The sequence below is a fragment of the Lepisosteus oculatus genome, chromosome 5 (genome assembly GCF_040954835.1).
Source record: "Lepisosteus oculatus isolate fLepOcu1 chromosome 5, fLepOcu1.hap2, whole genome shotgun sequence".
In the NCBI taxonomy this organism is placed as follows: domain Eukaryota; kingdom Metazoa; phylum Chordata; class Actinopteri; order Semionotiformes; family Lepisosteidae; genus Lepisosteus; species Lepisosteus oculatus.
Window position 1 is genome coordinate 56,314,427 of NC_090700.1, and position 13,006 is coordinate 56,327,432.

The 13,006-nt window shown below is 39.7% G+C and overlaps 1 protein-coding gene across 1 annotated transcript in view; it reads right to left on the bottom strand.

The window, feature by feature from the left end:
- The window catches only part of LOC102694672 (leucine-rich repeat-containing protein 49), a 109,494-nt gene that overhangs the window by 38,932 nt on the left and 57,556 nt on the right, over window positions 1-13,006 (bottom strand). The window contains exon 11 of the mRNA XM_015343365.2: window positions 11,456-11,539. Coding sequence (XP_015198851.2) covers window positions 11,456-11,539 — 84 coding nt within the window. The remainder of the gene's footprint in view (window positions 1-11,455; window positions 11,540-13,006) is intronic.

The window sequence follows — 13,006 nt, forward strand, 5'->3', positions numbered from 1 at the left end:
CACGGCAGGTTTGGATTTCTTGCAGCTGGGGACTGGTGCTGCTCAGGTCAAGCAGGCAACAATACAAGAAAACGCAGCACTAGTTTTCATTCTGTTTATGACAGCTTCTTAAATAATCTATTAAATCTTTGTGATTCGGGAGCACTTTCAATTATAGGAAAGATAAAATGAAGACCTTGATGACAGAAATGCAGCATGTGGATGAAGAATGGCTATCACTGCTTCAGAGAACTTAGAACGTGACAGAGCAAGTTGTGGTCAAGGACATCCCTAAACATACATACTGTATCAGTAAATTACAGAGAACTAGGCAGCTTTTTAACAGCAAATTTAGCCACTAATGTTTGCTTGTATTCTAATTACTTGTATTCTTGCAGCATTCTTGGAGAAACACTGCAGCACTCATAGCACTTCGGACCAAGGCAGCAGCTTGTGAAAGAGCTGTACTGCAGTTTCCCACTGGGGCTGGGATGGCAAAAAAGCACCACTTGAAATCCCTGAGTGTTTTGTTATTGACTGTACAATGTCATCTGCGTCTAATGGTTGTGCTGCAGCCCACAGGGAGGAGCATAAACAAGATAAACCCACAGTTTCTTGGGGATGCATTGCAATTAAAACCAGAAACCCTTGGTATCCTTTAAGGCAGAAAGTAATGTTATCATTTTATGCACAAAAGGACAATTCAGGGACACCAGCTAACTTAACCAGCATGTTTGGAAGGTGGTAAGAAACTGTCCACGTGAAAGAACACAAAACTCCACCAAGGATCCAGAACGTGTGAGGCAGCAGTACTAATAGTCAACATGAAATATCTCAATTTTAAATATATTATAACACTGTAAGTGAGTAAAAATAACAGTTCTTGAGTGATTACTGCATTGGATATGAACTATACATTTGGCAACAAAACAATAAAAACAATTAATAAATATGATTAAAACAATGTTAACAGGTTTTGCTTTGTTTAAACAGAGTGGCTTTCAGAGACTGTGAACTGGATATATTGTCACAACTTCAACAGTAGTAACTCTGAAGCCCTCACACGGCCCATATTTTTCTACCTTATTTTTACATCACTGATGGTACGTGTGGCCTCTCCCAGGGCCTCTGTGTTTTGGCAAGGCTGTTCTGCCGCATGCCATTCCCTGCCCGCTGCCATTTTTAACCACCCCACTTATTCACATGGCAAGAACTCCAGCATGATCATTTCTGCTTGTCAGCTGTCAGTGCACTTGGCTTCCTGCTCCACTGTAAACACGGAATACATACCATCAGACCGCGTGCATAGCTGCTCAGCATCTGCTCCATCTCTATAGCACTTAAAATCCATTTATTTTTACCTAGAGCAACACCTGCATTGGCCCACACTTTTATATTATTAATAAACAGTACTAAGAAAATGTTTTGTGAACCCCCTTGTAACGAACAGTTCTTTCCGGACCCTATGCGGACGACACAGTCCGACGGAGTGGGGAAACACTGGGGAAACGTCATGCAGGAAAACGGAACTGAAGACAGGGGGGCGTGTCCAAGGTGCGCTGGTGCACGGGGGCGGTGTGGCCGAGGCGAACAATCCGAGAGAGTAGTCCTTAGGGAATATCCAAAACACACGAGTAAGTCCAAAACCAGGAGATCCATCAGAACAAAGAATTAAAAACCACGAAGGCCGGGTCGGAACCGGCGGACGGGGAACAGGACCAGGAACAGAGTTTAAAACCTTAACGGGACCAGGCGCTTCCAGGTCCCGGACTCGCACTCGCACGATATGGAAATCAGATGCAGAGTCCGGATGAGCGTCAGCGCCTGGCTTTTAAGGTGGGCTGGGAATGGGAAAAAGGTGCACAGAATAAAGTCTTTAGTGAAAGGGCTGGAGCACCCTTAAGGAGGGAGGACTATAATCGTGACACCCCTACCCCCTAGATAACCTGATTTAATGTGTAATACAAAGACATGAGATACTGTATATTTGGATTATTTCCTTCAAAATCCTTGTGTAAATAACTACGTGAGCCCTTAGTTAATTGACTTCATCAGATTTTATGAATTGTATTAATTTTGTCCCATTCTTCCTTAGAGACGTGCATCAAGTTGGTTACATTTGGGGTTTTCAAAGCCTAAAAAGCTCTCTTCAGGTCCTAACATAACACTTCAGTGGAGTTATGTCTGAACTTGGGCTTGATCAATTTCTTCACTCTTCTGCTAAATGTATTTTTCTTCAGCCACTCTGTTGAAGACTTACCATGGTCTTGAAAATGTTCTATTTCTAGATTAATGACAGTGGAGCACCAAAGTATAGGAGAAGATTTTGCAACCCTCTCTAGACTGATGAGGCTAAACTACTCTTTTTTATGAGGTCCTGTGAAATCTCTTCTGATTGCTGCTTAATTGTTTCCATTATCCTGTATGGTGAGGACCAACCTCACAAAGGTTCTGACCATTACACAGGACAGAGCTGCAAAAACTCAGTCCTGGTTCACTTTGTACTGAATTAATTAACCACCTTAATTGTGTTAAATAAACTAGTTCACTTCTTATTTTACAAACACTGATTCTTATTTTTTTATTTTTTTCTACTTAATATATCATATTGTCTCATAAAACATAAAACTGGTAAATAGAAACCCTTTAGCTAATTTAAGAAAAAAAATGTAATTTATATTGAAGGTTCTTAAGTTTTTTTTTTTCATCCTTGAGACATATGTCAAGCACAAAGACATCTGCAAAGCAAACAACTCAACTGATCCTCCTGGTTCATAAATTTGCTTTTTCGTTCTTTATTTTCACCTTCATATTGTCTGGCTTGCTGCTGTCTTGCACAATGGCAGGTTGTCTGTTTCTAACCCCATATATTTGCTTCTCTCTCAGTTCAGCACCTGCTGTGTTACTGGATGTATTAAATATCATTTGGATGCAGCGCCTCTTTTTACCAATAGCCTTTATTTGTATAGAATACTCTATTACAGATGATCTGGTCGTGTTACTTTGGACCGTTGGTTCGAAATAACACCACCTGTTCTGCTCTACTGCCTAGTTTGTAGTGAGGCTTTTTTATGTAGCAACATTTCTAGTTTTCATACCATACCTAAGATTGTATGAATGGAAAGAAATCATCACTCTTTCCCCAGTTAGCTCTCCAAGTGTTAAGCCTAAGGAATAGCACTAAAGGGGGCTTTGGCAGCCTCGGACAGCAAGAACCTTTCTGAGGAACATGCATGGTTCTGCTTTTCCCCATTTCCAATCCCCTGATCTCTGCATATTATTGTTCCCAGAAGGCCCTGGGCAAGAGGCCCCCAGTTTATGTAGTCGGAAGCCGACCTCTTCTGCGATTGTTTCAGATAATGATGCAGTGGAAGAGTCTGGTAGAGTATTTTCAAATTCCTAATCAAAGCCAGATCCAAGCAGAAAGGAAAGGAGATTTGAAAAACCATGCGTAGATGACATCGGTGGATATCAATGAAATATGGCTGTAAATAAAGTAAAACAGCAATACAAAATAAATAAAGCAATGATTCAAGCTGACCAAGAAGACTTTCAAAAGTAGTGTGTGCTTTGCTTTAAAAAATCAGTAAACTACCAATGGGTAATATTAACAAAGCTAAAGCAGAAAGCTTGAATGTAGTTTAAAAGCATTGAATAAATCAGATGTGAACTAGGTTCACAACCAAGGAAAGGCGTAGCAAATCAAATTTAATGGGAGAAAATGCAAAGCATTAAATGCAAGAAACAAGAACATTCTAAATGTCAAATAAGAGTGCAAGGAAGGGAACACAAGTGGGGAGGGCGAGACTTGACTCTTTTGAAGGAGTCCAGTGAAAGCTCATATTAGCTGGGCCTCCAACGTAACTCCTCCTTAGGGGAGTGTTGTCAGCAGTTAAGACTCCAGCACATGGCATAGTACAGAGCTGGTCTCTTTCAAAACATTCCCTTTGTGACAAAACCTGATAAACACTTAGGAACCATTGGCAACATCATAAGAAGAGCTGGGAATACTCTATGAAGACAATGTTTGTGCATTTCCTGAGCAGACATGGCGTGCTACACAGGAGGGACACCAAGCCTTGAAAGTGTGTGTGTGAAAGGCAAACGGTGCTCACCAAAAAATACATTTTGTGTTACAAAGGACATCACAAGAAAATAAAAAAGTTGTAAACACAGATATAATCTTCATGACATTGTAACAAGGTCAATAGGAAGTGCAGGTGCAGCTGATCTAACCATACAGCACTGGAAAAGCTCTTTGCCACCTTCTGCTAATGTGAAAACAAAGAACTCCCAGTGCTGCACTGTGGGCCTATCCTATCAATACTGACAAACTCTCTAATCGGGTTTAATCTGTGTGGTATTTCATTGTTCCCTGGTATGTGGTCCCCACCTATTTTACTTGGAATCTTTCCTAAATGGAGCCACTCACAGAAAAAAGAGAGCAGAGCGCCATCTTGTGTCAAGAAAGGAGTCAGCCCTTAGGGGAGGTAAGACAAATGAAGGGATGGCAAAATACTTGGGCAGTGAGACAGGTAATGTAGTTGGGACGCAGTTCCTCCAATAGGTTAACAAAGATTGAGATTTCAGTCTGGTTTCTTATCTCATTTTATCCACATTATTTTATGTCACGAGATCAGCAGGAAATACTACAGTATATCCCTCACAGCATGAACACGGAAGGACAGACTCACAGCTCAGCACAGAGGGATTGTACAGTGGGCAAGGACGTAGCACACATTCGCTGGTACACAAGAAAGAATGTTGAGCCATGCCTGAAGACAAAAAAGAACATACACAAAAAACCTTTGTGTTGTCATTCAAGTCACCCAGTGAAGCACCCAAACATTTTAAGGAAAATAACCCTTCAAGAAAAAGTAATACTACACCCAAATGCAGGAACAGATTTGAAAGTAATTAATCCTCCATACAGTACTTGACAGTAAGTGGTGTCTGCTTGTATACTCCTGTAATCCTGGCTGTGAGTTCGTGAGCTTGGAGATGTCAGCTCCTGTTACCATGCACAGGCAAGGCTGCTTTGACCTGTTTGGCTTGGAAACTTTCAGGTAGGTAGGTCATGCATGTGGAGGACTCTGGCATTCCTTCATAAAAGGGAAAGTGCGTGGCAAGGGTGCCAGATTTCTTGCATGATAACTGTACCCTTGCCAGGTTCTGCAGAGCGTTACATTTCTCACTTCCTCAGAGGAGATCTGCAGGATAAGGTTACATGGAAACAATACATTCCCCCAGCCCCTTGCTCACTGTGAGCTGCTGCATGTGTGAAAGCCCTGACAAGGCCCATGACTACAGCATTCTGCTCCGACGCCACAGGCCTCGTCACAATCAGGCAAATGAGAGGCAGTGACAGGAAACAGCAATTTTAAAACACATTCTGAAATTATGCACTGTGACACATTTGCTCTCATTGGAATTATGCATACTGTATATATATGCATTAAATAATGTTGGCAGCATTGTAGGTTCATTTGATTTTTATGTGCTGTGTAAATGCAAATACATACTCTTCCACAGACCTGAATGCCACAGGTTGTTGACTGAGAACAAGTTGAATTTTGAGTAGAATATGATATGGAAAGGTTACTTTACTACAGAAAGGGCTATGATATGGAAGGCTTACTTTACTACTTTACTGTAATGTTTTCCACCATGTATTCAAAAGCCTTTGTGTGTGACTGATTGGATACACCTGTACAGGTCTGCTAGATTGGTATGGGTCACAGAACCTGAGTTACGTAATACAGGTACTGTACTGTATATACTGTAGCTGGTCACCATACTCAATTTCAAAATAAATAAACCATAACATACACAACACTTTTGATACAGAATCAGAGAAGATGTTCAGAAATGTCTTTTTTGCTTGAAAAAAAGAATTGCACTAAGAATAAAAATAAACCAGGATTGGGCGTATAAAGCATTGTTGCTCATATTTAGAAATTTAATTCCACAAAGGAAGTAATGTTGAATCAAAATCAAGATGTACAGCTCTCATAGAAATAAAAAACTTGAGATGACTTTGGTAAACAGTAGAACAGAAGCAGAAATCTCATCAAAATTTACAATTTTAAATAGCTGGTGGCAAGGTGATACTTGGTATCTGCACAATCATGAAAAGAGGCAAGGGACAGGGAACATACAGGGAATGCAGAAATAGTAATTCACAGAATTTATTTTTTGTGGGTACTCAGTAAAAACCGATTAGCCTACAGTTTGTATTACATGGGTAGACTGGAATTCCTGAAAGGAATACAGCCACATTTACAGAAGGAAAACTATGTTCCTATCGTAAAAGCCAGACACTTAATGTCCTTCTTCTGTAATCCAGACATGATCTGTATTTTAATGTAATATAAAATTAGTACTTTTTTTTTTTTTTGCTTGGAATGTGCTCATGAATTGAGTTAAAGGAGAATATTTAGGTTTAAATCAGATGTAATTTTGCTCTTGCACCTGTTTTCGGTCTGGTTTTATTATTCTACACAAGAAACTGTAGTCAAGATTAACGTCAGCTGAAAGACTGAAAATAAGAAAAAAAACGGTTCTACATTTCAGCCACTGAAGCCTGAATCAGGAGATGAAAATGTTACAGTAAGGAACTCTTAATCTTAAATTGAGTGTTAAGGTTTAAGTGAATAAAAACATCATAAAACCACAATGTCCCAAACAACCATCTGCAAAACAGTACACTGGGAGCTTAAGGGCAAATTTAAAAATATTTGGAAGGTTAAATTTTGGTTTGGCGAGATCAGTCCTCTTTCATCCACACAAAGCAATCGGATCAGACAGGCTTCAGAATTCATGAATCAGAAAGGATTTTTTGCTCCCAGCAGAAACCCAAAATTTAGCAGCTAGCAGGAGCCTGGTACATTTGAGAGGGGGTCTCCACTGGGGCCAAGGGCGCATGTCTGGGGGTAGTATGGAGTCAGGGGCTAAGACCACACCTTGTTGGACACCAGTGGGGGTGTCAGGGGGGAGGGAACCTGTCATCATCGGCTCTGGATGCTGACAGGGCTGTGAACAAGGAGCCCCGACCAGGGCAGAGGCATGAGCAGGGTGAGCATCAGCGACCAGGAGCAGGGAAAAAGGATTGGGGAAGGGCAAGAGACAAAAACACCCAGAGATGGGCTGGGACCAAAGGTACAGTGGGTTGGATGCCTGATGAACAAAAGGGTTAGAAAGGAGAGTAAAGCAGTCTGGGATTGTGGCAAGCGGGAGAGAGTGGAGAGAGAGTGGAAAGAAGAGCAGACATCATGGTGACAGCAGGGAGCTGGCTGTTTTGTAGGAAACATGGAGAACTAGAGGTCAAAGAGAAGTGAGAGGGATACTCCCTGCCCTGGCTTGGAGCAGGTGTGCAGATTGCTAGGGACATCTGTGCAACGAACGTGACGAGGCGATGAGGCCAGCTGCCGCAGGACCTGTGGGATGGGGGGGAAGCACAGGAACGACACAGGATGGACGTCCAAATGGAAAATGGGAAGGTGAGGTCTGTCTCTGGCAAGAGCGAACACTGAGGGCAAGAAAAGATGTGCAAAGGGATCCGAGATTTATGCAGCAGAGCAGAAACTGACAAGCTTAGAGTTTGACTTCCTCCAGAATATACAGCATTTAAAAACCCTACATTGTGTGATACACAGTACAAGCATATTTTGTACAGTTACTGTAGATGACAAAGTGAAACCTGTGCAGAAAGGACAGTTTAATACTTATAAAGAGTCCTTAGTACTTTCCTACCGGATATGGGTCAACAAAGTCAGCATAGGAGCATCCAGAAGGTGTACACATAATAACATTTTGTATTTCTTTTAATACTTCTGACATTTTGCCAATACTAGCAAATTATTCATCTGAGCACTGAAGGTGTTACAATTCACAGCTGATGTCACTGTTACTGAATCTCCCCTGGAAATAATAAATATGGCTCTTCAGAAGTAACAGAACATTTGGTCTGTCCTAACAGGAACACACCAGCCAAACCACAGAAAATCACTGAAGCCTATGAATTAGGCCAGGGGCTTGTTTCCATAAACCTGTTTGATGATGCTGTGGATGGATATGACATTGAGAGTGCTACAGTATATACAGTGCAACAAAGTTTTGTTTTCTTTTGCCATGGTAATCACACACTGCTGCTTTTATCTCAGATCTCAGGTTTCAGCAACAACCTACTGTATATAAAATATATAGTGTTGGAATGCATAAGACTAATTGCTTCAAGTTCAAGTTTATTTGTCATTCCAGCCATATACAAGTACACAGCGGAACGAAATATCGTTCCTCCTGGTCCACGGTGCAAAGACAGGCAGGACAAACAAGACACTGACATAGACATTGTAGACAGGATACACATAGTGCAAAGTGCAGATAGTGCAGATTACAAGGTAAAATACATTATAGACAACACACTGGGGGGATTTAAACCCTGTTTCTGGAACTGGGGCGGGTGCAAGTAGATTCATGTTTTTGCTCATGATAAAACTGCCCTTAAAGTTTATAACATAAAGTTCATAAATGTCTCATTTCCTCAGTCTCAATATATTGGCATTTTGAAATTTTGGTGCACAGGTCAACTTTAATTGTTTTAACAAAGCTGATCAATGGTTTGTAGACACGTACACCTCCCTTTTGAACACATCCTGCAATGCCTTTGTCAGATCAATTTACATACCACTGAAGTGAGAGACTTGAATGCAAAATAACTGTTCTGAAGCAGGCAGGCCACAGACATCCTCCTGGTAGTGACTGGTTAGGTGGTTTAAAGACCAGTCTGTATATGCCTTTGGCTAGGAGTCAGATCAGGGAGCCAAAGATACACAGAGAGCTTTAAAATTAAAACACAGAATTAACACATTCAATAAAGATGCCTGAATTTTAAATGGTTTAGTGCTTCTTGTCATGAAGCTCTGGAAAATAATAAATGCATTCAGACTGACGTTTGATAAAACATAATTCGTTTTTTAAACATTGATTCGTCATAAGGTAAACAAACCTCAAGGCCAGCAGCCATATCTGCAACAGAATGTTCTGATAGTCAAATAAACCTTAAATGTCAACGTGAACTATTCTAAAAGTTTAAGTAAAGTGGATGTACAGTATAAGATATAATCTTAATTAGAATGAGTTCATTTTCAGTTCGACTGTTTAAATTTGGTTTAAACAACCATGTGCCAACATAAACTAAACTTTATGTTCTGTCATGTCATCCTTAAAGTATACTCTTCACACTTGTGAGAAGCATAACACTAGATTTAATTAATGGAAGAGCCTCACATTATTACCCAATAACGAATGAACATAATTTACACATAGAACATTATTCTTCAGATAATCTCTGGCTCTACAGACATACTGCAGAACACAAAAAGGTCAGTAGTAATCCTAAATTTAAATCAAAAGTGAAAGTATTCATTCTTTATAGGTTCAAGACTCTCTAGAAAATGTGTAGAAAATATTCTGATGATCTTCTGTCTCAGGCAGCATGTGGCACAGTGGTTAGTGGTTAGGCACAGTGCCTTGCAGGCTCCATTCCGAAGATGCTCCCTGCCTGTAGTTGGTACTGTGTGTTCTCCCCGTGTTCGCAAGGGCTTCCTGTGGGTGTTCCGGTATTCTCTCAGCCCAGAGACACGCTGGCAGGCCCTGGTGTGAGTGTGTGAGCGTTTGTGTCTGTATGTGCCCTGCAATGGTATTCCATCCAGGCTGTATCCTGCTTGGCACCCATTGCTTCCCAGGATGAGCTCCCGCTTCCCCATGACCTTGTATTGCCAGTATTGGATAAAGCAGTTAGAAAATGGATGGACTGAGTTTCTATCTCACTCTGATGTCTGATTATTCTGATATTTTTTATGTCTTCACCTCTTCAACAACATTTATAAGTTATCATAAGTAGCATTCATAATCTCAGACAATTGGGCAATATTGTTGCAGCACTGTGAAAACAGCTCTAACAAAGCTCTATCCATGCAATAGATAGAGCCAAATATGAATATGACATAATATGAACTGAGATGGCACACACTTTTAAACATTTTAAATCCTGTTTCCTCAGATGTGAAGTAGATAGGTGAGCCACCCACCTTAAACAGTGTTGTCATTAAAATTTATGTTTTTTAAGGTAATTGTGAGTTTGTCATAAATATAACCCTATTGAAAAATCTGATCAATTACTGCAGTTCAATTCATGTTGCCACATTGGCTGATATGTATTGACATCCACTGAACTACATGGGTTTCCTGTGCAAATTCCTGAATGCCAGAATTAATAACAAAAGCACAGATAGCAATAATAGCAACCACAAAAGTAATCCATAGAAAGCTAGACTGCACTTGAAATAGCTGTGCCCTGTTCATGTGAAACTGTATTCACAGGGCCAGGCAGTACTTCATAAAGGCATCCACTGGATGAAAGAGAACTCAGAGGACAGAAAGATCAAATTTAATTTGATTTTGGAATTCTGTTAATTTTCATTGAAGCTTATGTGTATACTGTATATAAAAACAGAGCCATTCATCTCATAAAGTACTAGCTCATACAAAACAGGTTTCCAAGCTTGACTTAGAAGGCTGTGCTCACAGGTCAAGGGAGAAAACTATTCCTATTATGAATCCCAAAGTCCCTGTAAGCACACAGCCCATTGTTTCTCCATTGATGTTCCAGTCTGTTTTTCAAGCCTAACAAACCATTTCAAACTTGGTTAACAGAGAAAGCCACCATTTTCCCTTTTCAGTAAAGAGCACTGTCATTAGATTTGTAGCTGTGAAAGCAGAACAATTGAACTCTCCTCAGCAACAGAGTATAAAAGTGTAAACAGAGTCAGATCTGCCAGAGATTATTTTAATAACTCTTCCTCAACAGATCTGCTTAAGTGACTCACTGAAAAGACAGGTTTTCTTGCTTATCCTAGTATTGTTACATCTGAAGGACTGTAATCTAAAGAATTCTGAAGCACTGTTAATTTCATGATGATCTGAACATTTGTACCATACAAATAAAAATGTCTCTGTCCTTTACATTATATATATAGTTGTTTTTTGACACATAGGATCTTTAAGGCATTTTTATCAACTGATGAAAACGAACAATTCCGAAGCACTAATTTCAGTGGTTTAAAGCACACTTAGCCGCACTGACATCTCTTACTACCACAGTCACATGAATACAAACACTGGCCTTTGGATGGAATAGCGCCTACTTTAAAATCACTAACTAGGGCTGTGTAGCATAGTTACAAACTGGAAAGATGTTTCATTTTTTTTATTTTATATTTGTCACACCTTGCAGCATGTTGAGTTAATATTCTTCCTCCAGAGAAATAATCCCCCAAAATGCAAATGAAACTATTAGGAATTCAGTTTCACATGGCAACTGATGCTGTTCACAGTCAGAAACTTCTTTTACATAAGGATTTGAGCTCCAAGTACGCAGGTATGGACAAACAGACATACCCGAAGTGCTGCTTACCTTGTGAACAGCTTGCTTGTGACTTTCTCTTTTCTTTTCGTCCTCCTTCCTTGCTAAGACAGATGCCATGCGGCGCTCTTCTTCCTCAGAAATAACACACAGAACCAATTAAATACATTTAGAAATCTCTGTTAAAAAGGCTTTAGAAAACAAAACAACACACGTGCATTCCTCTGTTCCAGTTCGGTTGTCTGATACTCAAATCAGTGTCTAATTACCACTTCACTAATCTAGAAGATATTATTGTGAATCTAATTAGTAAGAAAAAATATGTTGGTGTCAACAGAGCAATTATAATTTGTCTGAATCAACACAGATAATAATTGTTATCTCTCTTTCATGCTCCCACACTTCATTTATATTAACTTCAAATTTAAAAAGCAAATACACCAAAGAAAATATTGCACATCATGTTTGATAGATTTTGATCATTTAGGAAATTTAGACTTGGTAGTATTCCTTGAATCATTACCATGCTGAAGAACAAACCCGTCATTTCTGAGTTGCTTTCCTGAGGGTGTTCTTTGGTGCTGGGAAGTGTACTGATATAGTACCTTCATGCACAACACCAAACCTTCAGTTCAACATTAGCACTTAAAAATAAAGTCAAGGCTTTATCTTCAGCCCTATACTAGGCCACTTCTGTTCTCTACAGTATTTGCTATTTGTTTTTGGAAATATTCAAGAATATTTTCATGAGTGCGAATGTGATTGCACCATATCAGAATCTTCAACATGTGATGCTACTGTCTCCTTTGAATTGGAGAAATCAAAGATTGAATTAGCCGGGATTTGCGTTTCTAGGAAATTGACTTTTGAATACACAGCTTTTCTTCTTCCATCACTGGCCACTTGATTCTAAAGCCTTCCTGTTTCTATTGATTATAGTCTGTAATCCCTGATGCGAAACATTGGCTTTCCCTGCAGTTTCTCTCCCTTTGCTGTGAAGGGTAATTATTGATACAATTATCACATTGTGTCTCCTTGGAGCAATAAGATCTCTACCTCCTGCATGCAGCCTACAGCACAACATGGAGAAGGTGGCAGTGCAAAACCAGCATATAGAGCACAGACAACAACACATTTGTATAGGGTCAGTATCACTGGCACAATCTTAAACATCACACCATACCTTCTGGAAAGCACACTGCAGCTCAAGGGATAGCTTCCAGTTATAGAAAACCTATATCATTTAAGCAAAATAATTTAAAAAGTAAAATAATGATATTCTGGATCACTGGGGTCCTGATCGCACACCCACAGAAATGCTAGACTGACAAGAAAGTGGGTAATAAATGTGCAGCAAACACAAATTCTCAGGGAGATGGCAGGCATGTTATATAACAAGCAGCATGCTTCAATGTGAAATGTTTGGTGCAAAAAGAGATGTTGAATTTTATTTGAATTACAGCTTTGTTTCAAATATATCAAAATTGATCAGTTATGTCCAGTGTTTTATCAACCAGTAAATATAAACAAAAATACTGTTTATTAAAATTAAATACATTTTCTTAACATACTGTATCTTGCTGGTTTGGCAACAGTACTGCA